The 21,234-nt window shown below is 33.6% G+C and overlaps 2 protein-coding genes across 2 annotated transcripts in view; both read right to left on the minus strand.

Annotated features, from left to right (window-relative positions):
• Window positions 1-2,666: 2,666 nt before the first annotated feature.
• Window positions 2,667-8,130, minus strand: LOC106141559 (pancreatic lipase-related protein 3-like). The gene is made up of 6 exons (XM_060947752.1): window positions 8,051-8,130; window positions 7,494-7,642; window positions 4,988-5,239; window positions 4,411-4,602; window positions 3,674-3,845; window positions 2,667-2,768 (listed from the first exon to the last, which is right to left on the minus strand). Exons 1-6 carry the CDS (start codon window positions 8,128-8,130, stop codon window positions 2,678-2,680), a joined length of 936 nt encoding a protein of 311 aa, XP_060803735.1. The 3' UTR covers window positions 2,667-2,677.
• A 4,126-nt stretch (window positions 8,131-12,256) lies between these two features.
• LOC106141558 (cadherin-related tumor suppressor) overlaps window positions 12,257-21,234 on the minus strand; it is an 84,355-nt gene continuing 75,377 nt past the window's right edge. The window contains exons 8-9 of the mRNA XM_060947920.1: window positions 15,837-21,198; window positions 12,257-15,582 (exon numbers count right to left, since the gene is read on the minus strand). Of these exons, the coding sequence (XP_060803903.1) occupies window positions 12,969-15,582; window positions 15,837-21,198 (7,976 nt within the window). The 3' untranslated portion in view covers window positions 12,257-12,968. The remainder of the gene's footprint in view (window positions 15,583-15,836; window positions 21,199-21,234) is intronic.

Consider the following 21,234-nt stretch of genomic DNA (forward strand, 5'->3'; position numbering starts at 1 on the left):
AGGCGATGGGCGAGCAACCTATCACTATTTGAATCTCAATTCTATCATTAAGCCAAATAGCTGAACGTGGCCATTTAGTCTTTTCAAGACTGTTGGCTCTGTCTTCTCCGCAAGGGATATAGACGTGACCATATGTATGTAGTCTACTTTAATTTCGACACCACCGCAACGGCTTCGATGGTCCAGTGGTTAGCGCGTGAGACTGTGAAGTTGGCGGTCCGAGTTCGAGTCCCAACAATAACAAGATATATATTAATTTTTATTAAAAATATTTTTTTTGTGTTGTTTGAGTATTTATTAAAAAAAACTGAAAATCAAAATACTACATATACTATTTTGACTGAAAAAAATAGAGAATTTTTTTTACATTTTTATTTTTATATACAGTATGCAATATATTATATTATTTTAAAAATGATTAATTATTATTTTAATTATAAATTTCATCGTATTTGAATAGATATGCAAAAATATGAAATTGAAAACAGTAAGTACTTTTCAAATATTAGATATTTTACTCTGACACGCATGCGCATTGTGCTATCGCGCTCATACTCGAGGCTGAGTAATTCTTGTGTTTAAGGGGTGTTTGGTCATTACAAACTGTCTGACTGATTTAATACAACTTTGTAATAGTTATCTGAATAACATATATAAAAGTCAGACATTTAAAAATAAATTAAGTTAATTTTTTTTTGATAGAGCTTTAAAGCGTCTGACAAAAGTTCTGGCGCATGGAAAGCGTCTGACTTCTCTGATATGACTTCAGAGTAATAGTCTATAAAATATATATAAAAATCAGTCATAAAAATTTAAGTTAAGTAACTGTGATTTTTAGTTACCTTTCTCGCCTGGTACCTGCGCAGGTGTCACCGGGCAAGTCTCACAAACATGCAGGTATTAAAAGTACATGAAAGACTACTGAGAATCGAAAGATCCATTCTTTAGAAAATAAGTTGTGTCTTACGGCTCTGGGATCTTACTCTAACAAGTTACGTTGTTGCTGTCATAATTAATTGTTACGCAGAACGAAAAATACCAACGGCTTGCAGGCGAGTTCCGTTTTTGCACACACACACATACATACACTCACATATAACGTATCTTACCCATATGGGGCAGGCAGATAAATAGGCACAATACCACGTTTAGCTGAAGGGCCCGATGAGGGAATGGATAGACTTTCGCTTAAAATAAGAATACGAAATTTATCAAAATTATTGTAGTTTTCAATAACAACACCTACTAATTAGTTAAATACTATGTAATTATTAAGTTAATATTCTAATATAAACACAAATCTGAAACGGTTTTATTTTGACTTCTGTAATCGCATAAGATGACATAGTCGCGCTTTTATTGTCTTTCAAACTTTTTCATATTTATTTTAAATATCTTTAACACTGTTTTAATAACTAAAACACTTTCGTTCTGTATATTTAATCACAAATAATACAAAAATCTTGTATTCCTACAATCTAAAACTGGGTTATTTCGTTATAAGCTAATTAATTTTAATATAAAAAGACATTACTTAGGTATGTACTTAATATATTGACTGCAATGCAACTACTAATTTAACTATGTGACGAAAAATCAGGTCAATTGCGAGTAGACTACGCGCACCGTTAGTTCCGTACAAATTTAATAGGAAACATGATTTTTAAAATTTAATCACACCCTTATTTATAAAACACCAGTGAAATTGATGCTAAAATGATTGAATAAATACAGTTGTTCGGCCATTTCTATCTTAACACCATGAAGCAAGAATTTGTTTTTCAACGCTAAATTAGGCACTGTATTTATGCGTTGACATGCCGCCTAGCATGAAGCAATGTGGTACCTGTCTACAGAAGTACTAATATTGCTTAATTTGCGGATGCTAAGCGACAGAGACGCCGTTGCAACAAACACATCGGCTGTCGCAACATCCAAGAATAAAGGATAAGAAAAATTACTGTTAAGGTAAATGTTATTGGTAAGAGTATCCTTGAATGATAGCCATATCCGCTATCCGAACTCGGTAAACAAAAATATAGTAGTAACACATGGTCATGCGTAAAAGTGAATGTGATCTTTCCTTCTTTATTATGAATCCTAATATAATTAGGTATCTTAACTAAGGTATGCTTTTAGTTTTTTCAAGACTGTTGATTTGTCTACCCCGCAAAAGATATAGTTATGCACGTGACTATATATAGGAATGTATCTATGTATGGAAATATATACTGAGCATGCTTTTAAAATTATTCTATTTGACCAGGATTTTTAAGAGATGTCTATTACACAACGACTTACGCCAAGAAGATTTAGAACTATTCAAATTAATTAAGTTCCATTATAATTTAAGATACCAATCAATTTATATCAAACTGATAAGCCAAAAAAATATTTGTCTTATTATATAAATCCAGGATTCAAAGTATTGTTGCGACTTTTAAAATACATGGGTGGTCGGGATTTCAAAATCTTCTGAACCATAAAATTTTAAGTAAGCTAATGTTGGCCAACAGAATGAGGCGATTATGAAAATCCGCGTCATTGCTATTTAAAACTAAGGCAAAACAAACTATTCATTAAAATAAAATTATTTTAATAATTGTAATTCGATATGTATAACGTATTGAACGAAAAGTTTGTTTAAAATTTTTTATTACAATTTTGGGTGTTTTCATTAATACTCAGATCCTTCAGTTTGCATTTTGTTTCGACCACGCGCATACGGTGGTTTTGAATTTGTACTAAAGAAATACAAGCCAGAAGCACTGCAACAAAGAAAATATAGGTTAATATTTTTTTTCACCTCTGTTCTTTGATGGAAATGAAATTAATAAGCAATATGGTGTGATCTATGTTTCGTTTTTTACTTTTACAACCAAAGATTCGAGTTATACTGTTTGTTTGTGTGTCTAAGTAGTTGTCTACTTAGTCACACTACACATACACTGGTGTCAGTTTCTAGGCCGTCTTAATGGCATGTGACGTGGAATTATATTATTATTTTTACTTAACATATAATCACGTCTTTAATTTCTTACGGGGTAGATAGAGCCAACAGTCTTTTGAAAAGACCACGTGCAGCTGTATGGATGGCTTGAAATTTAAATAGTGATAGATTACTAGCCCAGCGCCTAAAAGAAGAATCCCATTTTAATTTGCGTTTCCATTGGTTGAGTGTTACAATGTGCACAGAAAAGATACACACATTATTCTGTTCTCTATGTTCATAATACTACATACATACATACATACATACATATGATCACGTCTATATCCCCCGCGGGGTAGACAGAGCCAACAGTCTTGAAAAGACTGAATGGCCACGTTCAGCTATTTGGCTTAATGATAGAACCGAGATTCAAATAGTGACAGGTTGCTAGCCCATCGCCTAAAAGAGGAATCCTAAGTTTATAAGCCTATCCCTTAGTCGCCTTTTACGACATCCATGGGAAAGAGATGGAGTGGTCCTATTCTTTTTTGTAATAGTGCCGGGAACCACACGGCACTAACTAACTACTTCATAATACTGGTTTTTTGAATGTAGTTTTAACTGTACGTTTAATTATATAGATAATGCTAAACTAAAAATAATGCAAAACATTAAGGTCGGATTATGCAGGTTTAAAGCTGAATAATATGTGAAGTCATCTATGCTTTGCTATGTTCTTACTTCAAAGGTACGTATTCTCCATACAAAACTTCTTCGTTCGGGTCATTGAGCTCGCACCATCCGATCATGTATGCAATCCAAGAAAAGCACCTGGTCCCATAGAACCCCACGTCTGTGTTGATAGACTCCGCGTAGTATGCGGGGGCTCTGGCGTGGTCACATGATGATTTGGCTGAAAATGTAAAATAAATATTATAATAATGGTGTATTTAAATGTCTAAGGCGCTCAATTTCAAATTTTGAGAATATACTCATCTATCCTTACGTATAATAAAATTGTACTGACCAATGTCTGCGCTTGAAAGTTATTACCATAAAAATATATTTTTGGAAATTCTGTTTATATTTTTCTCTCTTTATTTTTGTACGGATTATCCATTTGTATTTTTGTCTCTTTATTTTTAAACCAGTACGGATTTACACGAAATCTTTTGTGAATGCAGTTTGATCAGATGTGTTTCGCTTGGTCTGACTTAAAAACTAGTAAAGAAATTTTTTTCTCTTAACATCTCTATGCAGACAAAGCATATCAGCTTTTTTGAGATTATTGGGTAACATTTGTCATTCAGATTTAATTTTAGTGCGGACAAAGGCAAGCAGCAGCTAATCGTACAATATAACGTAAACCGTAAGGTGTGTAACCAAATGATAAAATCAGACTACAACATTCACTCTCTCATTTTATACCCCTTTGTATCTTTCTTTAATTGAACAAAAAAGTTAAAACGTGAACTCACATCGTTCTATTGTATCATAACATCCAGGTTGTGTCAGCCCTCCATTGGCATAAAAGTCTACATGGCCACAAGATTCCACTTTTCCTCTTTCTAAAGCATTTGTATGAAGTACGTCAACAAAGGTAGCATCACTGGGGCTGAGTTTAACTTTTGGATTTCTTGTGACAAAGAGCGGTAAGGCAGGATCCAAGCCTAAAATTACACTTTATCTTTTACTTCAATATAAACTAGTTGAAGTGATACTACAAGAGTTATGAGGCATAAAATAATTAATTAGTGTTTTATGAATAGTGTTACCGAGTTCTGTTCGACAAACAAGCCTGTCAAATAGAATACATCCATAGAGAGTGAAATAATATTCATCTAGTGCAACTTTTACTATTATAGATAAGGGTAAGGTTTCCCTGCAAATTTTCTGATTTTGTCACTTAGTTTAACCTGACTTGCTCAATCCTGGATCACAGTCAAATTGCGCTCACCCGACTTTTCCCCAGAGGGATGACTAATAAGAAGAGAGATGGTAAGCGCCAGAAGTAAGAAGAGTAAATTATTTCGTCAGAATTTAATGTAAACTCGCCTGTTATTCTATCCAATCGCCCAGATCTCAAGTGCTTTCCTACTTGTCCAGCAGCATGGCCTCCAAGGCTAAACCCTATCACGTGGAACCTAGATAAGTCGAAGGAGAATGTTTGGACCATCTTGTCTATTAACTGCGCTGTGCACATTCCAACGAGCTCAGTATTTTTAGCAGCAGATTGGTAACATGGTTCAAGTGCGATTGGATTGTAGTCGACGGATATAACGTTGTAGTCACAGCATTCCATGTACGCTGAAACCAATAAATGACCAATTCTGAGCACAACAATCATTAAGTCCAACTTATCAGGCCCAATAAAAATGAGTATTTTTAAGTGAGTTTGAGTATATATTATTTTTTTACTCTTACTATACCACTTGAAATACCTAACCGAAGAGAAAGAAAGACAGTAGATATGACTCCTCGAGTTAGTGATAAACTGCATGTGTTTACATCCTTAAATCTAGATATAAGGCCGTCTTGTTAAACAAAGTGTTACTAAATCATTTTATTGCGTGTTCCTTTCTTTACTGCCTATAAAATATAAATACATGGGCTGTTTTATTTTATGATTCGCAACGTCAGTAATCTGTATAACTACACACATCAAAGTATACCGCTTGCCTTCACCATATAGAATTAAGCTCGTTTTTACTTCACTTAATTCGAACTTAGGTAACTAAGTCGGGTAAGTAATCGCATATAGCAACTTTCAACGTTTTAAACGTCTTACTTTTGTCAAGTATAAATAGAGGAGCTATCTCTAGATTTCAGTTGGCCTTGAAAATCGCCAGCCTTCGTAGGAAGATACTGAAGCGATAGGTATACTTGGAATACCATAAGAAGAAGAAAAATACCCCCGCAACTTTTATTAATCTTAATATTTAATTAATCATAATTAAAATTTAGGAATAGAAGATAAGTGATTTGGAGATTATTTAATTATCTTGAAATATATTTCCATTATTTTGTTTTTATTATTTAGACACGACAAGCCAGCATTATAAGTTGCGTAAAATAACACTATGGTAATATGTAACAGCTTACGAGATCTAGGAGTTATACTTGATGGTAAATTAATTTTTAGAGACCATATAGATTCCATTATTAAAAAAGCTTATAAAGGTCTTGGATTTGTTCTTAGAAATACTAGGGATTTTAAACAAATAAAGTCGCTTAAAGTACTCTACTGCACATATGTAAGGACCCACTTGGAATACGCGTCCCAGGTATGGAACCCAATGTACGGTGACTATATTGATCGTTTGGAGAATATACAAAAAAGGTTTTTAAAGCACATTAATTATCGTTCCAAATCAAGTATATCCGACTACATTTTATCTTGCAAAAAACATCACATATTGCCTCTGGTAAATCGTCGTGAGCTATCGGATCTCGTGTTTTTGCATTGTATTATGAGTTCTCATGTCGACTGTCCGGAACTGCTTCAATCTGTAGCAATATATGCTCCGCAAAGGAGGTTCAGGAGCATCCCCACTTTTTCAGTGCCTGTGGCAGCTACTAACTACAGACAAAATTCTTTTATTTATAGGGCATGTCGTGCGTACAATGAGCTTTCTCATGAGCTAGGCATGGATATTCTAGGACAAAAACTGACATCTTTTAGGACATCAATTATGAATAAGTTTTTTTCTGATTTAGTTTAGCGCAACCTTCTCTCACTTATTATTTCTTTTTTCTCTGTTTCTTGAGTTTTACTTTTTCAATTAGCATGTATTGTAGGTACCTACATACGTTAATTTACTCATAAGTTAGCTTTTAATATTTTTCTATTAAGTCGGTTTTTACATTGCTTATTTTACTTCTATAAGTGAAGATTTGTAAATGGCTTCATATTGCTATTTTTTGGTTTGTGTTGTAAATTTAGTCGATAATCTTCCAGATAAATAAATAAATAAATAAATAAATATTGTATGTAGCGATCCTTATTTTATTAGAAGGACAATGTAATTCGGGGAGTAACTTTTCTTTTTTCCCTACTGCAAAGAGGCTGAGGTTCTTAATTCGTTTGCATATTTAGTTTGCATACGGGTACAAAGTTACGTAACGGCGTTACAATTATGAACTTTATAACGCTTTTATTCTACCATTTGTGAGCGGATTTCATGGTTATTTTTGTTTGAAAAGATATTCTCTAAAGCTTGTTCTTTATGTATCATTACAACAAGATAATAAAAAAGAAATGAATAGAACTATTCAAATTGTATGAGCATAGCATTGTAGCTGGCAGTAATCATCTGAAGTACCTATGTATATTGTCAAAATAATATTAAAACAAAAAAATTTTGATTGTAGAGTGAGAGTAGTAGTAGTAGTCTATAACCACATTACATTTGTAACCACATGGTTACCTTTTCAAGAATGATGGCTCGGTTAACCCCGAAAGAGATATAGACGTGATAAGTATGTATGTATGTAGATCTGTAGTCGGTTTTTAAATGATCTTATGTAAGAGCCAACATTATGTTTATAGTTTTGCACTTACCAGGGCGTATTTCTGAATTTGGTGAATAATCTTTATTTCCCGTGTACCCGTGTATTAAAATTTTGATTGGCGCTTCTTGGACCCAAGGTGCTGATTTAATGGAGTCATCGTCATCGGGCCGTAATTGATGGGGGTTATCCTGATTTGTTCTGTAATTTATTAAGTATCATGTAGCTTTTATTTCGGCCTCCCATTGTAAAAATTTATATATGAGATCTACAAAATTTAAAAAAGAACTTCAAAATTAACCTAAAAATTATATTTGTGTGCAAAACGCCAGAATCAATAGTGCCCGGGAATATTAATTTAAGATACATTTTTATAAATTAATACTATAAATTGATAAATTGGTTCTATTCTAGAGCCAGAGACGAAAAAACATCAGCAATCAGTATAAAAATTTGTTTTTTTATTTATTTTTCCATTACATTAAATTATAATAAACTTAAGGGTTGGTCGGAAGAGTGTTAACACTTAGGTAAGTGAGTGTCGTGCTTTATTCATAATGTTCTTTTTATGACCATAAAAATCTACAAACATAATTTTGATACTAGTACCTTGTATATAGCCAGAATGTCACATTCTCATTTGGACACTCTTTAGGAGGTTCTATACAACTTGGGTACTCCATCGCCATCATGAGACCTGAAGGTTTTTATCCGTATTGAGAATAAGGGATAATCTTATTAAAGCAGGCCTGCTGCAAGCTATTTTATACTAAGTGTTTGTAGGGATCTCTGTCAAGTCGCACCGGGGACCCAAAAGGCATTGTGGTGCGATGCGATCCCATGATGTCCTTAAAATGGCGAAAAGGGTGCACCGGAGGGGTTTTAGTGGGTAGGCTGGCACACAAGATACTAGAAGTCCCACACTCTCCCGGATGAAGACTCGGGAGGCAGTCGATAAAAAAGATTTCTCCTTTGAAAATAAATAAAAAGGAAATGTGCAATAACCGTAAAAATTTCAAATCTAGCCCCACCAATCCATTAACTCTTATGGTTTAAAATCTGTACAATTATAAAGTCACAACTATACATTGCGGTTATCATTAAGTTATAACAGTATAGACTCATCATTCCCGTAGCGTTACTTCCGGTTGCATCATTACCACTTTGGAGAGGAGTCTAGGGTGCGCCTCTGACCACCATATTCAATTGGGTATGTCAGGTTTTTATACGAAGCTGCTGCCGTCAGCCTTCACAAAGTTTGCCGAGAAACCTCATATACGATCATTGCTCCCTCATGATAATTTCCATTAACCCAAAGCATCAGTAAGTAACTAAATTAATGTAAACTACTCAGTTATGGGCGGGACCGAAAATAGAATTTGAAAATCTACTTACCATTCTTTGCAACACGATTTTTTAATTCGGGAACTGTCCATTCTTTTTTGTAGATACATTATACAAAGCACCATTTAATACTATTAACACTAATATCACTTGATAATTCACTTCCAAGTACTAATAATTTTAAAGAGGTCGAATTTTTAAATTTTTCTTATCACTGTAATGGCTGTTTCTGACAGGTTTTGCGTTAATTTAGTTGATAACACGAGACTAATTAGTTACACTAATTACCATGAAACGTGTTTTGTTTGCTAATAGAAACATTATACACCATTAAACATACAAAACAAAAGTTTCTATGATATCACAGAAATATAAACATGTATCATATCATTCATACGTAACATATGTATGTCTATATCATGAACCTATTGTGGATTGCTTATTCTGAGTCGTAACAATAGATTGATTACTTACTGATGCTATTATCTTGAATAAAAGAGATGGTCTGCTTTGTCGTGGTCCTTTTTGGGTGGATTTACCCACCTCTTTCCGAAAGCCTGCAGGCTTCCACAACACTTATTTCGTCTGCTGTGTCACGGACACCGCGAATTTATGCACTTTCAGTGCATCATTTACATTTCCGTGACACGCAGATCTTGCTTGTGCCACTCTAGCACCGGCTATTTTTACTGCCAATACGTGAGCAGTTTCGGGGGCAGCTCGTGGGTATCTCTTATAACCTTAGACACCTCATCAAATATTTATCACTGAAAAGAAATAATCTCCAAACCTTAACCAATACCAATTTACTTACCGATACCAAACATTATACTCACCCAAGAAGGAAGTAGTACATAAAATGATTTGCAGCATTTTCACTTGAAAGATCTATTGAATCTGTCAAGCTATTATGTGGAATTGTTTAGTGTTTAAATTTATATTGTGATAATATTTATTTTATTGCATATCGTCATTCATTACAAAAGTCACGTCAAAATTTAAATTCAAATTCTTTGTACTTTTAATTTGGTGAATTAATTTTTGTGGCCCTGAAACATTTTACGGAAATTTTACATAAATAAATATGAAAATAATAATTTTTAATTAATAGTTCCTTTTTGTGACAAAAAAAGCAAAATGTATGTACCGTTGCTTTTTTAGACAGTCAACGAAACAGCTTTTTAACATTAAACCTGAAAATATCGAAGTTATTTACAACGAAAAAATTCGTGTACTAAATTAGGACAACACTTTGCACAACACTGAAGACTTGTGAGTAAGTCAAGACTTTATCATCACAGTTATCAGTAAAGTCATGTATAGTTTTATGAGTTTTCGTAAAGTCTTGTTCACTATAATGTAAGTAACAGTTAAGATCATAACAGGAAGTATTCATATAATAATTTAGTTTTATCTCAGTGTTAGTGTAACTAATATAACCTATTGTTCATTATAATTTATACACTTTGTAGGTATAACTTTAATCCTTAGCATATAAAAACTACAAGAAACATAATACATAATTACTAGCTTTTACCAGCAGCTTCGTCCGCGCAAATTTAGCGCCCGCTACTCGCGCGAATTTAGCGCTACCTACAAAATAATACAGGTTTTTCGCAAATGCCACGAGAACTTTAATCCTTAACGGAATGAAAATTAGGTACCTTATGTCCTTCCCCAGATTCTTCATTCTTCTACTTAATTATACTTACATGCAAAATTTATGGAAGATTGCCTCAGGGATAACGCCTGAATAGAAAACAAACAAATAAACTTATTATCGCATTTATAAGTATGTAAGATTAGTTGGGATAGGGATTAAAAGTTTTTTTGATCCTTCAAGGTTTGAACTTAGTTAAACTTAATGCCATTAGCATTCCCTATCAGTCAACCTAAGGAAAATAGCAAACAGTTCAATAATCAGGTAGGTATCAATTTGAGAGAAATATACATAGATATATTTATATATTATTTATATGAATAATATTTATATTATTCACATAAATAATATTGAATCATTTCACCCTTTTTTGTGATGAGAAAAATATGTGCATGTTTCCTAAAATGTGTCCGTTGATGTTGAAATAATGAATTATAAATAAATTTTGTTAAGTATCAAGAAGCAAATATTTATGTGATAATGTCAATTAAATATAATGATGAAGAACTATTTCATAGCATCAATGGCATTTTTATTTAGTAAACCCTTTGTTGTGAGTAAACCAAGGAATTGTCCGATTAAAATTAGTTCATTGATTGATGTTTTTTCATAGGATGTAAGAAGATACTAATAATTCTTGTCATTAGAAAAATAGGATGTGTTTGAATTTTAAATAAATAATTCTTGAAATATATATAAAGTCGTTTCCTCTCGTAATATTAAATAATAACTACCTATATGCGAATACCATTTGTTGGGGTAAGCACTGATTGAAAAGTGTATAATTCGATAACTCTACAATACTAAGATGTTATGCCTTACTCTGTGACCTACTATACCTACATACTTGTAAAAATTCAGTAGTTCCGTAATATCAATCAATTATTTCTATTTAAGGACCAGTTTTTAAGTATTTATAATACCTTAAGTAAATACAGAGTCAACAGTCACAAGTCTGGAAAGTCAAGAATACCTAGCTGAAAAACTATGCAATTGAAATTTAGGAATAGCCCAAATTCCTTTTCCCAAGTTTCTTCTCTTGACTGTCAAAAACGGTACTGTACTACTGATTTATATTTACTTACTTACGCACCTACAGTGTTTTTTCAACTCTACCAAAAGAGCATCAAATTCCAGATAATAATGAGATTTAGCCCGTTTTGGTTGGGACATTGGCACTTATTAAATCGAGAAACCAAGAGTTTTATATATTGATTGATACCAACAATAGTTAACAGATTTTTCCACGAAGGCAGATTATTGCATAAATCTATTATAATAGGTATTATATTTCAATGACGAAAAGTACCACCTCGTGTCACGCGGTTAAATAAAATCGTATTCAACATTTGATTTTGTACAATGAATTATTTTTAATATAACTTCGTACCATCATCACTTCACTATCATCACCATCTCCTGGTGTCCTCCTATTTTTTCTGTCTGTATGTTTACGCTAACTCGAAAAGTTGTGGATGAATTTTGTTCCTGTATGAAATGTAGGAGGATTTTCTGACAAAGGTTTATATCTATAGGTTAATAATACCCGTGCGAAGCAAAGCGGGGCGGGTCACTCATATAGAATAAAATAATTTAACTAAATTTGTTTTTATTAATTAAAAATATATAAATTGGGTTCACATGAATCTTTTGAATATAGTGAAATGTCTGCATAATCATAAAATGTAATAATAGTCTTGGTTATCGTCACTTACGTACTTTTCTGAATAGTTCAACCAATAAAATACGTTAATTAATTTGAAATATGTTTTATTTTTATAAACTTATCATTTAATCAGTACTTTTGGCTTCCTGAGTGGAGATATTTCGTTCTCATATTCAGAGCCACTGTGTATGTCTCACTCTTTTGTTGTCTTAAATTGGAAGAAATACTCCATTCAGGATTATAATACAATATAATGAAACATTTTTAAAACAAATTTATTACTGTCGGTGACTGTTTTATTTAAAGTATGGCGATATTTTTAAGAGCTCGTACTGCTTGTGATTGGCTCATAAACAAATATCTACAATATTACACACAATCACAATAATTTATTATGCCTACTTAAGCGTATATTTAATTAAAATTATTTACAATAATCACAAAGGTATGTAAGTATATTATCCTTTAGTATATTTGTATGTTGACATCCGTATCCAAAAGAAAAAAATTGTATAGAGCTCTTAAACGTATTGTAAAGATTTTGAATTTACTAAGTTTTTCTTAAAATAAGAAATATATAAATAGCAATAATAATATTTTAAAATATTAAGATCATATTAAATTGTATGTATTTGAAAACTCAATAACAAAAATTTGACTACAAATAAACATAAGAAAACCGCATCTTGTCATCGTGGCAGCTTCAAAAAATTGGTCACAGAAAATACAAAGATATGGCAAGAGAATTGAATATCAGCAACCTTGATACAAGGTCACTCATAAACAAATATGTACAATTTTACAATTAACTTATTACTAATTATTTACACATTTATATTTCAACAGGTTTTGTACACTTATACATATTCTTCAGATGGCTTTGGCGTACCATTAGGAAGCCTGAGGGAGGAAGAAATGCGCCCATTTACTGAATCTGGAAGTTCAGCAATGTCCTTGAAAACCCCAATCATACTCTCAAAATTTTGACCCCAATTTATCAAATTTAAATAATCCCACCCTAAACTACCGGATGCAGGAGAACCGTTTACTTGTCTATATAAAGCAGAACTTAGGTGTGGAGCTAACTCATCGTCTGATGCAACTAGAGTACTTAAGGAACCTCGAAATGAAGAATCAAAACTTTCATACGGTGGTAGTAATATAGGTTTATTCGAACTATTTCCACTACTAAGATTTTGCCTTCTTACTTCATCTGGTTTGTCAGCATTCATACTATTATTGTCATATTCTATTTCGGAACAAGTAAAACTATCATTACCACTTTCATCATCTGACCCAGAAGAACTTCTGTTATCATTTTGTGGAGAATGATGCCTATGAGATATATGATGACCCACCCCACCACCCCGAGGAGCTTCGCTAGAGCTTGATACTGCATCTAGAGTCGACACCAAACTTGACGTTCGTTGTCTGGCATTCATTCTTTCTATTTCTTCTGCAGTTAGGCCTACAGCACCCGATCCTACGGATACAACTTTTGGCACCTGTGAAGGAGCACTTGGTGTTTTTCTTCCTGCAGAAGAACTTTGTCCACTCAGTTGAGACATTACTGGACTATTAAGACTTCTTTCACTGTTACTATGCAACACGTCTTTTCCAACACCACCCGAACTAGACGTTGTCGCTAACAAAGCACTCTGTAATGGCTTTCCAGATATATCATGAAGCGTCAATATGCGTGGCTGTTGACTTAATTCACTGCTAGGAGACAGTCTTGCAAGTGGTGTTGTTTGATGTGTTCTAGGTTGGGGTGGAGGTTGAGTTGAAGGGGGTAATATTCTTGGAGGATATCCACTTGGGTGGTGGGGAGAGTGTCTATGTTGAGGAGTTTGATGTTTATGGTGATATCCAGCAACTGGAGGGGGAGTTGCTTTATATTTTCTAAGTCCAGCGGCATCTCGGAAACCTTTATAATGATATACAATATCTATATCAGAAGGTGCTATAGAACTGGCATTTTCTAAATCATAATGCTCAGGAACTTCGGAATTTAAATCTAAACCACTTGGGTGATCATGATTATGATGAGATGCGTTAGTGGAAGGCGGTTGTGATGGATGGTGGTCGTCTCTCAATGGTGGGCTTTTTCCAATAACTTCACGTTCAATGATATCAGGTCTTTGTGGTCTAGGTGGATCAATGTTGATGATGTCGCGGTCTTTATATTTCTTTGATAACAGTTCAGGACCAACAATGTGAACATTTTCGGGCATAATATAGCTATTTAAACTGTTATCATTATTGTGCATATTCCTTGCCATTAAACTGTCATTAGTTCCAGCAATTAAATTTGGGGCATTTAACATGGCAGGTCCGCCATTTTGTTTTGTATGAACTATGTTATTTTTATTAATTGGTCCATTTCCTTTTTCCTTCTGCTTTCTAAGTCTATATAGAATAATTGACACAAGGATAGCGAGAATCAAAATAATAAAAAACACAATAACTAATGTTATCCCAATACTCAAAGGATCGGTACTCTGAGCATGACCCATACCAAAATTACTAGGACAACCAGACAATATCTTTCCATGACGAACTATTTCTTTAAAAATACTTCCGTTGCCAGTAAAAGGTTGTATTTCGTTATTGATTGTAAAGTTTGCTAAACAACCTTCAAACTTACCATGTTCCGATAAAGAAAGTGAGTCAGTTTTTAGTCCACCTAAAGATATTAATGTCAAATATGGATCCAAAAAGTCATGAACACCAGCTGCATCAAGTTCTTCGCCTATGTTTTTACCATCGACAATTAGACTTATACTGCGCCCTAGTGAAAACAACGTTATATTATGCCAAGTGCCATCAGCGATATCATTTTGTTCTATTTGTGTCATATTAACAATTGTGGTTTGTTTTGATGTGTAGCTTACTTTCCCTCCTATCAATTCTATCAAAGTGTAATATTTGTCTGTGGCTCCATAAAACAAAATACAATCTTTCCTATATGTTCTAAAATTAAATGACAAACTTTTGGCAGGACTGTTCAGTTTTGTCATAAGTTTGCCGGGAGATTTACTAACTTTCCTATCCCAACCAGTATTACCAGCATAAAAATTCTCAAGTAGTTGCATTCTTCTATGCTTTTCTGAAGTTACATAAGAAATAAAGCTGTTTTCCGTTACAGATATTGATTGTAAGGATAAACTACAATCGGGAGCAATGAAATGATCTCCACATTTACAAAAGTTGGTCTTCCACCTGTCTAAACATTCTCCGAAATTGCATTTATCTTTCTTTTGACACACCCCTTTTTCTGATCTTCCGCAGTTAGGTTCTATATGTCTTGCATTAATAGGATTTGTCATATTTAATAAACGGCCATTGATAGATATACTGTGCATGCAACCCACGAAGTCATCAGAGTGGATTTGCCCAGGGCGCTCTAAAACTGGATCCGCTTTGTGAAGTCCGCCTATAAGTAGTGGCTCATTATTGAAGTTAAGTGTGCTGTAATTGATAAAAAATATAAACATAATTATTTTATCACACAATCAATCTTACAAGTAATGGTGTAGTTATTCATACTTCATAAGTATCAAACTTTTATAACTGTTCATTAATTTCAGTAGATATTTCATGATAATGCATACTTTTATTTAGTATAAAGAAAGTACAGAATATAAAATTAATTCTTTATGACAAGATTATGTATAATATGACTAGTAAATGAAGTTTTTTTAATTACGATTCAAAATACATACCCTGCTTGTCCTGTATCATCTTTATAACAGCTGTCATCTCCAGGTTCACATTCAGTACATACATCTCCATGATCTGTACAAGATGCAATGCTCAATGAAATCACTCTACCATTCCTTGTAGCAGTAAGTTTGTACCAGTCTCCATTGGCAAGATTTATTTTAGGATCTGCCAAAGCAACCGATGTTATTGAAGTCCTGGATCCACCAAATGAAAATAGTGGCTTTCCTCCGAGTATTTCAATAGCAATAAAATCTGATCTTCCTCCTGTTTGCGCACCATAATTATAAAGTAATAAAGCATTCGGTTTTGTTGTGGCGAATATTATTGTGATATCGTTGGTTGAGGCATCTAATGCAGGGAATTGCATAAATGATAATTCATTAAATCCAAATGTTGTACTTTCACAATGCGTACCATATCTACCATTACTGCAACTGCATTTGTAACCAGGTTTTAAGCTTATGCAAATTCCACCATGCAAACATGGGTTGGGTCTGCAAGAATCTACCAAAGCTTCGCATTGATTACCTCGATATCCGGGTCGGCATAAGCAAAAGTAAGAACTAAGGTCAGCGCTTTCTTTACACGATCCACCATTTTTACATGGATTACTACTGCAAACATCATTTCTTTCCTGATCGCAAATTTTACCTTCTCGTCTAGGTGGGCAATTGCATATAAAATTATGGCCTTGTTTACGGCAAAGACCTCCAAACAGACACGGATTTGGCGAACACGGATCTTGACGCTTTTCACAATTAAGGCCCACAAATCCATCCGTACAATCACAATTATATTCATGCTTAACCAACGGAGAAGATATAATAAGGGTAGAACTTTCTGTTACTTCAAATTTATCTTGAACGTTAAAATGGTCAGTACAACGACCATTATTTTGACATTTTTGTGAAGCACATGGGAAATATGGTACAATAATATTTCTTCTCAATAATTTTGAAATTTCGAGTTCTTTTTGTTTAAGGTACTTTTCTGTATTTTCCTTTTTTATTGTTGTATAATTTTCACGAGTTGCCCATGTTATATCCAAATTGCCAGAATCTTCATTGATGCTATATAAATAAATATTTTCTTTTATGGGAATGCCAATCTTTAATATTTCCAGTAAACTGCGATAGTATTGGGTTAGGAATTCTTGCGAGGTCATATTGATAATCTTCATTGTAACTGATTGCTCAACAGTTGTGTTGTCAAACGAAAAATATTCAACGCTTACGGATGAAACAACATCCCTATGTATTCCATCATTACCTGATACAGAAAACGAATAACCTTGACCAGGTTTTATAGATTCGGTATAAAGGTCGCATCCATTTCTTATACTTAAAATGGAAAGTGTGTTTTCTGATGTAGATTCTCTTATAATCTTGCAATGATAATCACCAACTACATCGGGATCATTTGGTTTTACATTAGCTATTTTCTCACTAGGAACCTGATTATTAAACGAATAAACCAGAATATGAACAGATCTAGGAGATGGAGGATTATCATTTCTGTCTAATACTTCAATTTGTATCGTAAAATTGGATTTCATCACAGGCGTTCCACTATCTTCAATTTGTATAACTAATTCTAAATTTGATGTAACCTCTCTATCGATCTTTTTCTTCGTCAAAAGAACTCCAGTATGTCTATGCACTTTTACATAATCTTCATTTTTCCCTCCTATGATCGAATAAGAAAATGGTGCGCCATTTGGTGGCAAATCTGGATCTTTTGCTGATAAGGTAGTGATACTAGTATTTGGGGGTTCATTTTCGTAAACTTTTCCTTCAAAATTGATAACATCAAATACTGGACCATTGTCATTTACATCTGACAAATTAACTTTAACGGTAGCTGTTCCAGTTTGTGGTGGAATACCTGTATCTATAGCTCCTACTATTAATGTATAAGTTGGCATTGTTTCTCGATCTAAATTTCGAGCTACTTCTATATCGCCAGTTTGTGGATCTATTTTAAAATCTTGATTGTAATTACCTCCAATAATAGAATAGCTAAACTGATTATTCTGCGGTCGAACATCTTTATCAACTGCTTTAACTCGGATTATTTGTTGACCAACGTAAACATCTTCTGATATAGTCACATCGTAAGTTTGCAATAAAAATTCTGGTGGATCATTGCCATCTTGAATCGATATAATAACTTGAGCTTCGTCTGTGTCATTTCCACGGATACCCCCAGCGTTTTTAGCTAAAACTGTCAATACCACTCTGTTTTGTGTCTCTCGATCTAAATACCTGGCAACTCTTATAACCCCAGTTTGTGAATTAATACTGAAGCCTTTATCGTTACTTGATCCAACAAATAAATAATAGATATAACCATCTTCTCCGTTATCTTGATCTGTAGCCTGGATCACCCCAACATTTGTTCCCACTTCAGCAGATTCTGATACGTCAAAATGAAATACAGGTTGAATGAATTTAGGATAGTATTCATTTACACCTGTTATGTGAACAATTACTTCAGTTGTGGACTGCATGGTTGATTCAGGATTCTTAGCGAGGATTACTAGTTTATATATTGATTTTTCTTCATAATCAAATACCTCTCTTGAAAAAATTTCACCAGTGAACATATTGATGTAGAACAAATGAATGTTGTTAGCATTTTCAATATAATATCTGATAATAGAATTTTTAGGCGAATCAATGTCAATTGCTTGCGCTTTAAATATTAGAGTATTATTGGGAGAATTTTCTGGTAAGTATGCTTCATAGCGACTTTGAGTAAACACAGGAGCATTATCATTAATATCCGTCAAAATTATAGTAAGAGTAGCTGTTGCTTCTTTTGATTTATATCCCAGATCTTTTGCAGTAATGTTAAGTCTATATTCTTGTACTGTATCGTAGTCTAATGTTCGTAATATAGTTAAAGTGCCAGATAAAGGATCGATATGAAATTCTTTTCCTGAATTTCCGGAGCTTATATAATACCTGACCATACCATTAGGCCCATCATCTTCGTCACTTGCTTTAACAGTGAGTATAGGGGATCCTATAGGTTCATTTTCTGGGACACTGACTTGATAACTTAGGGCTGTAAATTTTGGACTGTACATATTTTCTCCTGTTACAACAAATACTAAACTAGTTTCATCTGCCTGTGGGGGTATGCCAAGATCTGTAGCTTTTACTTTTAGTTCATAATACTGCCCATAACCGTAAAACTGTTTATTTACAATTATCCAACCAGTAGCTTTATCTATAGAAAGGTAAGATGATCCATTTCCTCCTGCAATACGATATTCAATATTTGCGTTAATTCCAAAGTCCAAATTGTCTTCGGCGGTCAATTTTATTATGCGTTCACCTAAAACAGCCTCTCGTGGGACTGGAACCAGTCTTTCATGGTCTTTAAATTTGGGTGCATTGTTGTTGGCATCTACTACATTGATTGTTACTAGACATTCTGATGACATTGGAGGTTTCCCATTATCTGTAGCAACTACTATAACTGAATAAGTATTCTCTGGTGATAAATTAATAGATGTTTGTTTGTAATCCATTATAAATTTACTCAGTATTTCACCAGTTGCAGGATCAATAGAAAATAGTTCTGAGGGTTGCTGTAGTGAATAAGAAATGATGGAGTTTGGACCTTGCTTATCTCTATCTGTTGCAATGACTTGCCCTATAAAACTATTCTTTTTTTGTAATTCAGGGAAATTAAAACTATAGTAGGAATACTCAAATTCAGGAGCATTATCGTTTTGATCTTGTATTGTTATTGTTAATGGTGTTTCAGATCGCCAAGCACCGTCGATGGCAGCAACTTTTAAAATATATTCATCTTGTAGTTCTCTATCTAAAGGTCGTGCTACAGTTACATTTCCACTAATAGGATCGATATTGAATTTTCCACCCGGATTTTCAACAAAACTGTAAGTAGCATTTGCATTGGCACCAGAATCCAAATCAGAACTAGTAACTTTTATCACAAATGAACCAATGTCAGCATTTTCTGTGACATTCACACTGAACAGTCGAGTGAATCTAGGTGGATTGTCATTTTTATCCAAAACTGTCAGTACGACAGTCGAAGTTCCAATAAGTTGTGGGTCACCGTGATCAACAGCTTCAACTGTAATTTCGTAAAACGAGATTGATTCTCTATCTAAAGCCATGTTGGTAAATATTTCGCCAGTTTCTGAATCGATCTTAAATGTCTCATCATAATCATTGACCAATCTAAATGATACTCTTCCATTTTCATTAGAATCAGCATCGTGGGCCGCTATTTGAATAATAAATTGAGGTGGAGATTCTTCTTCAGGTACCGAAGCGTTATAAAGTGAATTTTCTATTATAGGAGCATTATCGTTGGCGTCAGATACTTTGATTTCAATTTCAATGAAAGATTTTAGGGGTGGATTATCCGAATCTTTAACTTCAAACCAAACTTCATATAGAGGCATTGTCTCATAATCTAGACCTTTACCCGTTATAAACACTTCTCCACTTATTGGCTCTACTCGTAAAGCATCACCAATATTTCCGCCAGCAATTGCATACTGCAGCAAACTTGTTGGTCCTTTTTTTGGTGTTGTTGCAGATAATCTTGTTACTAAAACATTATCTGCGGTGTTTTCCGGAAAAGAAAATGATTGCTTATTGGAAATCGTAAATTTTGGAAAGTTCTTTACGGATATTGGTGTTAAAATTAGTTCAGCTGTACTGTGTTTTGGGAAATCACCGCTATCCGTTGCAACTATTATAAGATTAAACGTAGATCCGCTTTTTCCTCTATGTTGTATAATATTGTCTTTTGCTTTGATAACACCTGTTTCTTTATTTATACTGAAAAATTCTTGATGCTCCCCCTTCAAATCATACACAATCTTTTTATTCAAACCAATATCGTTATCTTTGGCTTTCACTCCAAAAACAAAATCACCTTTAAGAGTTCTCTCTGAAATTTGAGCTTCATATATTTGATGTGAAAACGTAGGAGTGTTATCATTTTCATCTTCAACTACGATTGTAAGATTTGCGGTTGCAGTACGGGGTTCAGTAGTAGAAGAATCTTGAGCCATAATAATTAAATAGTAGATATCCCATTCTTCTCTATCTAAACTAGCATTTGTGGATATGACACCTGTTGCTGAATTAATAACGAACCTCTCAGACTTATCTCCAAGAAGACTATATCTGATTCTAGCATTGTTTCCTAAATCTTTATCTGTTGCTTTAGGATTTACAATAACTGCACCTGGTGGCAAATTTTCTTTAACACTTGTTCTGTAACTTTGCCTTTCAAACTCAGGACTGTTATCGTTAATATCTTGCACAATAACTTTGACTGTACCAGATCCAGTTAGAGGAGGTGAACCTGTAAATACATGGAAAAATAACTCAAAACATATAT

This window comes from Amyelois transitella, chromosome 14 (genome assembly GCF_032362555.1).
Source record: "Amyelois transitella isolate CPQ chromosome 14, ilAmyTran1.1, whole genome shotgun sequence".
Taxonomy (NCBI): domain Eukaryota; kingdom Metazoa; phylum Arthropoda; class Insecta; order Lepidoptera; family Pyralidae; genus Amyelois; species Amyelois transitella.

Bases quoted from the DNA above. Each gene is read 5' to 3' on its own strand.
- LOC106141559 (XM_060947752.1), bottom strand. From the start codon at position 8,130: ATGGCGATGGAGTACCCAAGTTGTATAGAACCTCCTAAAGAGTGTCCA. The intron at 7,643-8,050 runs GTACTAGTATCA...AATAAATTACAG, and splicing joins ACATTCTGGCTATATACAAG to AACAAATCAGGATAACCCCC. The intron at 3,846-4,410 runs GTGAGTTCACGT...TTACATTTTCAG, and splicing joins TTATGATACAATAGAACGAT to CCAAATCATCATGTGACCAC.